At 49.0% G+C, this 6,982-nt stretch overlaps 1 protein-coding gene across 1 annotated transcript; it reads right to left on the bottom strand.

The window, feature by feature from the left end:
* Positions 1-511: 511 nt before the first annotated feature.
* On the bottom strand, positions 512-2,875 carry LOC123137795 (B3 domain-containing protein Os02g0683500-like). Its single transcript, XM_044557640.1, has one exon. It carries the CDS (start codon positions 1,993-1,995, stop codon positions 766-768), a length of 1,230 nt encoding a protein of 409 aa, XP_044413575.1. The 5' UTR covers positions 1,996-2,875; the 3' UTR covers positions 512-765.
* Between the last annotated feature and the right edge of the window lie 4,107 nt (positions 2,876-6,982).

Genomic DNA, 6,982 nt, shown 5'->3' on the forward strand with positions numbered 1-6,982 from the left:
ATGACTAAAACTATCAGGAAAAATGTTTGAAATGCTATGCTCTCCCACCAGGTAGCTTTTCTGAATTATTAATGTGTAGTGCTGGTTTCCATGGATTCAACTCGTATCTCTCATACTCCCTCAGTCTCTTTTTATTCCGTATATAAGATTTGTTTAAAGTTAAACTACATAAAGTTTTTTCTGCAAAAAAACTCCATCAAGTTTGACCAAAGATCATATTAAAAATATCAACATTTACAATACTTTAGTTCTATATATGAAAATTAATTTGATGATGAATCTAATGATGTTGGTTTTGTACCATGAATGTTGATATGTTTTCATACAAAATTGGTTAAACTTAACGAAGTTTGGCTTCAGATAAATTTTATATGCAGACTAAAAATAAAAAAGGAAGTATACTATATAAGACCGTGAACAAAATTTTGCACACGGGCAAATAATGTTATCATATGTATGAAATGGGCATGAGATATTGCTGAACATGGGCAAGTATTGAAGCACAAGCAAATGGAGGGGAAAATAATGGTGGACAAGAGATGACATTGATTTGAGGGAAAAACATTAATCTGCCTAAGCTTAATTTCTTTATGACTTCTCAAACCAACACAAAAATTTCAAGTGCCGAAAAGGGGGCAAATGTTAAATCCCTAGGTGCCGCTATCATCAAAAGGTTATAACTGAATCACATGAGAAGTGAGACGACGAGAAGAACTGAAAATCAAATGGTAGAAGAAAGAAAGAATCGCAGAACTTTCCTTTAGGTCACAGATCGAGATCCAAGCCCGAATGCGCCTCCCTCTTGGAAGACGACGACGACGACGGAGACGATGCCTCGGCACCGGCACCGTGCGAGGGGAACTCTAGCAGCCTCAGCGTATGGTCCCTTGGCCGCCATGCTGATGCGGGCATCTGCAATGGCAGTGCACTGCCATAATTGCTCGACTCGCCCCCGCCATCGCCGGGATGCTGCGGGTTGTCAAGGTTCACGCCGAACAAGCGCACGCGCTTCTTGGTTGCCGTCGTCGGGCTTTCGATTACCGGCACCGAGTCGAGCACCACTGGGGACCCGGCGGCACTTACGCCGGCGCCGCTGCCTTGTTGTTGCACCGTGAAGTGCAGCGGCGGCGGCGGGCGCGGCACGAGGAGTGGCGCTGGTGTGTGCAGAGGCATCCTGGCGGCCGAGCCGAAGAGGATGACCTGCCTCCCCATTGTGGGGTAACTGGGGTTCATGCCGCGGAAGTCGAAGCCCTGACGGAGACGGTGCTCGTAGAGCGTGGCTGGCGGCGAGGGCGGCATGAAGAACCCTCTGCCGCCGGCGCCGAGGCCCCACGGGCTGTAGTGCGACGTTAGCGGCATCGGAAGCGGGAGGCGGGGCAAGCGGAGCGGGTCTCTGGTGTCGGCTCGGCGCTTCCAGTCGATGAAGAGGCGGTGTCGCACGGCCTCGCCGGCGCCGCGGGAGAAGGAGACGGTGTCCCCAGCGTCGAGGCGCTTCTCCTTGACGAAGCGGCTCCACCCTTTGGTCATGACGTAGCTCTGGCTGCTGTTCCAGTAGGAATAGCGGAAGCGCCATGGCTTCCCGGCGCTGTCCTCGAAGTTGAGCAGGAGGCCCTTCTCGTTGGCCGCCGAGTCCAGCGGGAAGTACTTCTCGGCGTACTGCTTGGGGATGACCAGCCGGTTCAGCTTCCCCACGTCGCTCGGCGTCACCACCTTGTCGAACATGTGCTCCTTCTCCGCCGCCTCCGCCACGCCGCCGCCCCCGCTCCCCGACGCTCCGGCGTCATCCCCAGACCGAAAGGGAGGGCTACTTCCATATGGCGATGCAGACGCGGACGCTGACGCGAGTGTCGAGGCCGACGCAGAAGCAGAAGGTGCGGCGGCGCTGGTGGCGGCCGCGGCCGTCATGAAAGGGATCTCGCGCATCGACGCCTCTTCCTGCTCCTCCTCCACCTCCTCTCCTTTAGAAAACCTACTGCTTGTCGCAGTAAACTCCATGTATGTATGCTTGGATATTTCTTCCCGTGGATTATTGCGGCATCCCGATTCGCCAACTAGAGGAGAGGAGGATGACCAGATCTTGAGAAGAAGCAAGCAACTACAAAAGAGAGCTTCCTCAGCTGCTGCCCAGTGGTTCTTCGGATCGGAGCGAGAAAGCAACAATCCTGGATCCTTCTTCTTGTTGCCCCTTGCTGGCTTCTGCCGAGACCAGCAGCTTGGCCTGGTGCTCGAGAATAGACACTGCGGCTGCAGCAGAGCTGCGCTAGCTATAGCATATAGGTTGGGCACTACTAGAGAGGGGATCCACCTATGTATGCGTGTATGTATTGTTTTTTCTCCTAAGAAATTCTATATCAATCTTGAGCTGTGTTCGCACCGTGGGAGGCGAGCAGAGGGGAATTGGCTGGGCCGGCATGCATTGACGCGCGCGCACTGCACGCCTAGCTGCTAGCTAGCTTTGGGATGTGGCAGGGATGGATGGAATGAAGACGGGGATGGCCGGCAATATGGATCGATGGAGACGGCCGGGGAGGTTGGTGGGTGCTGGGTGGGCGCGCGCCCGCGTGGCCAATATTTGTGGCTGGCGCTGCTGCAGTTCGATCCTCCCGCAAGGGGGGGAGGAGACTGAGCTGCCCTAGCTACAGATTCCTTGAACTCGACTAGCTAGTGGAGGTGGCAGCCGCTTATCGAAATGAAGCGAGTCATCTCGCCGTGTTTTTTCCCCTCTCGCCCCCCTTTCCCCTCTTCCGTACTATAGCTTCTTTCCAGGAGCTTCATCAACCTTGGTTTTTTCTCAAGCACTTTATTTTGTTTCTCTTTGTGAAAGAAGGTGTGTGGTTTTTTGCAGCGTTGCGAGCATAGAGATCGAGCTAGAGAAAGAGCTGGGAAAAGTGGGGTGTACTGTGCAACGTAGTGTGTAGTAGCTTTATAAAGGGCAGAGGGCGGTGGGGGCCCATGGATCGCGCTGGGTTGGGCTCATGTGAGCGCTCGTCCTCGTCACCATACGGGTATACGTATACATCAAATATCACTCACACGCCTGCCTACGGGCGTAGCTGCAGCTACTGTGCCTAGCTCTCGTGTAGGCAAGTTCCTAGGCTGGTCCTCCCGGTGCGTACCCGTCGATCCATCAAGGGGGGTTTTCTCATAATAATTGCATGATGTGGAAGGAGAAGATCTCGTCTGCCTCGACGGTGTTTGAACACCATAATTTTTGTGTGGCTTGTCATGGGCCAACGGGCGAGGAATTTCGATCGGTAGGAATGCGGTCGCATTGGATGTTTCTATTCTGGCAATCGGGCATTCGGAGTTAAGCTGGCGTAAGGACACTCCAAGGTCAATGTATGTTTTGGATTCTCCTGATTTGGATGAGGAGGACGCCGGTGTTACCCATGAGTCCATGGCGGTCATCTTCTCTCCCATCTAACCAACGAGAGTCCCCATCTTACAATATGTTGATGACACTGATATTTTTGTGAAAAACATGGTATGGCCAAATTGCCACCAACATGAAGTTCATCATTTGTTTGTTCAAACAACTATCTATACTTAAGATAAGTTTTCACAAAAGTGATTAGTTAGGTTTTGGAAACACCAATAAGATTCCCATCCACTTCGGAAAACTACAAAATAAAGACCAGAAGATCATTGATGACAAGCTTTTGACCTATGGGGCACTTCTTGTCCTAATCAACGCCACCACGATTAGCTTGTGAGTGTTCATGCTATCCTTTTTTTTTTGAGGAATTCATGCTATCCTTCTTTCAAATACCGAGGGAGGTGAGGAAAAGATTGGATGTTCTTTAGATAGTGATTCTTCTAGATGGTCTTGGGATATAAGACCTGAAAGACAAGAACAAGTGCCTGCTCAACAAATGATAGTTCAAGTCACTTTAGAGGAAATTGTTTGGCAGGGTTTGCTGACTAAGAAATATATACACTCAAAGATGACTTTAGATACATGTAAGTTGCGTGACTTTATACTTGGTAAGTCGATTTTGTGGCCATTGAATGCTTCTTTGAGGTTCGTGCTTTTTTTTTCTGGTTTGTTGTTTGCTTTTTTGGGCTGACCAGAATCGACTCACCCCAATTTTTGGTCTGTCGAGTTGGCTGTTGGGCTCACTTTGTGCGCCCGTTATGCTCCCGCCGCCCGTTAGTAGCTTAGCCCATCCCGCTTGTGGAGATGGAGCGTCTCTCTCCCCCCCCTCTCTCTCTCTTGCTGTATCCCAACTCTTCCCGAGTCATCCACTCTCTCAGTCGCTTCCCCTCCTCTCTCACTCTGCTTCTCATTGGTCATCTCTCCTCCTCGTGTGACGGCTAGGGTTGGTGGATTTCTTGCTCTCCCCCTTATTTATTCATAGATCCGAGTTAGTTGTGTGGATATTTGTCAGTTTATAAGTTCTTTTTTGTTGTTCTTGTGATAGTATAAGCTAGGGTTTGTGGATTTATTTCTCTCCTCCCCCTTATTTTTTCATATATCAGAGCTATTTCTTGTGGATATATGTCACTTCATGAGTTCCTTTTGCTGTTCTTGTGCAGGTTGGGTTCTTGGGGGTGCTTGGGTCAGGGTTCTTGTGCTCATCCGCAAGCGAATCTACTGTTCAAGTATTTCATCTGCTCATACTCTAGTCTCGGATATGTTTTCTGGTGTATGAGTTTTTACGATTAGGGTTATTCTTTAGTTATGGTTTTTTTTGTGTTCCCCTTTTTGATCCAATCTCCTACTTTGAGCATGTCCTCTTCATTTACGGTTAGGGTTATGCTTTGAGTAGTTTTGTTGTGGTTTTTAAGTTCATTTGCTCGTGACATGTGTTAGTTTAGTTGATTTATTGGTGGAGTGGATTTTTGCCAATTTAAATGAGAAGGCTTCGGTAGGCCCGTGTTATATATGGATTTGGTATAATTGATGTTTATGTAGCGATTTTTAGGATTTTTAATGTTAAATCTACTAGTTATATTGTTGAGTATTCTGTAAAGATCCCTTTTGTTTTATCTTAATCCATTTGAATTTGTGGCTACTTTGCAATTTTTGATGTTGTCATAGTTCTAGGTAGTGTACTATTTCTTAGGTTATGCTGGTTGTTATAGTTGTTGTTGTTGGGAAACATAGTAGAAAACAAAAAAAATCGGCATACGAACACCTAGGAACAATATAATGATGCATATACGGTTTGGATCAACGATCGTTAGCGACTCCGGAGTTGCAGCAGATGTAGACGAGTCGGTGTAGATCATACTTGGAGTCCCTCGAACCATTGATGACGATCCTGTGAACCGCCCTCAAACGATCCCTCGAACGGAAGACCGACTGTGACGCCCCCGATTCAATCGTACACTAATCATGCACGCAAACGTGTACGATCAAGATCAGGGACTCATGGGAAGATATCACAACACAACTCTAAGACATAAATAAGTCATACAAGCATCATAATACAAGCCAGGGGCCTCGAGGGCTCGAATACAAGTGCTCGATCATAGACGAGTCAGCGGAAGCAACAATATCTGAGTACAGACATAAGTAAACAAGTTGCCTTAAGAAGGCTAGCACAAACTGGGATACAGATCGAAAGAGGCGCAGGCCTCCTGCCTGGGATCCTCCTAACTACTCCTGGTCGTCGTCAGCAGCCTGCACGTAATAGTAGGCGCCTCCAGTGTAGTAGTCATCGTCAACGATGGCATCTGGCTCCTGGGCTCCAACGTCTGGTTGCGGCATCCGAGAAGAAGAGGAAAACGGGGGAAAAGAGGGAGCAAAGCAACCGTGAGTACTCATCCAAAGTACTCGCAAGCAAGGAGCTACACTACATATGCATGGGTATAAGTGTAAGGAGGCAATATGAGTGGACTGAACTGCAGAATGCCAGAATAAGAGGGGGATAGCTAGTCCTATCGAAGACTAGCTTCTGGCAGCCTCCGCCTTGCAGCATGTAGAAGAGAGTAGACTGAAGTCCTCCAAGTAGCATCGCATAGCATAATCTTACCCGACGATCCCCTCCTCGTTGCCCTGTTAGAGAGCGATCACCGGGTTGTATCTGGCACTTGGAAGGGTGTGTTTTATTAAGTATCCGGTTCTAGTTGTCATAAGGTCAAGGTACAACTCCAAGTCGTCCTGTTACCGAAGATCACGTCTATTCGAATAGATTAACTTCCCTGCAGGGGTGCACCACATAACCCAACACGGTCGATCCCATTTGGCCGGACACACTTCCCTGGGTCATGCCCGGCCTCGGAAGATCAACACGTCGCAGCCCCACCTAGGCACAACAGAGAGGTCAGCACGCCGCTCTAAACCTAAGCGCACAGGGGTCTGGGCCCATCGCCCTTAGCACACCTGCACGTTGCGTACGCGACCGGAAGCAGAACTAGCCCCCTTAATACAAGAGCAGGCTTACGTTCCAATCCGGCGCGCGCCGCTCAGTTGCTGACGTCAAGAAGGCTTCGGCTGATACCACGACGCCGAGTGCCCATAACTGTTCCCGTGTAGTTGGTTAGTGCGTATAGGACAGTAGCCAGACTCAGATCAAATACCAAGATCCCGTTAAGCGTTATATTATGAAGCAATCGCGAACGCCGACTAGGGCCAGACCCACATGTCTCCCAGGTGGTCTCAACCTGCCTTGTCGCTCCGCCACAAAGATCCACACAGAGGGCCGTCGGGACAAAGGTCCTTTCAGCCCCCAATCCGTGAATCACTCGCGGGTACTCCTCGAGCCGACCCGACTTTAGTCACCATCTGTAGTATGTATATATGTATAGTATATACCCGTGATCACCTCCCGAGTGATCACGGCCCAATAGTATAGCAAGGCAGACTGACAAGAATGTAGGGCCAATGATGATAAACTAGCATCCTATACTAAGCATTTAGGATTGCAGGTAAGGTATCAATGACTGTAGCAACAATGACAGGCTATACATCAGAATAGGATTAACGGAAAGCAGTAACATGCTACACTTCTCTAATGCAAGCAGTATAGAGAAGAAT

Source organism: Triticum aestivum, chromosome 6B (genome assembly GCF_018294505.1).
Source record: "Triticum aestivum cultivar Chinese Spring chromosome 6B, IWGSC CS RefSeq v2.1, whole genome shotgun sequence".
NCBI lineage: Eukaryota > Viridiplantae > Streptophyta > Magnoliopsida > Poales > Poaceae > Triticum > Triticum aestivum.

Coding starts and splice junctions, on each gene's coding strand:
- LOC123137795 (XM_044557640.1), bottom strand. CDS start 1,995: ATGGAGTTTACTGCGACAAGCAGTAGGTTTTCTAAAGGAGAGGAGGTG.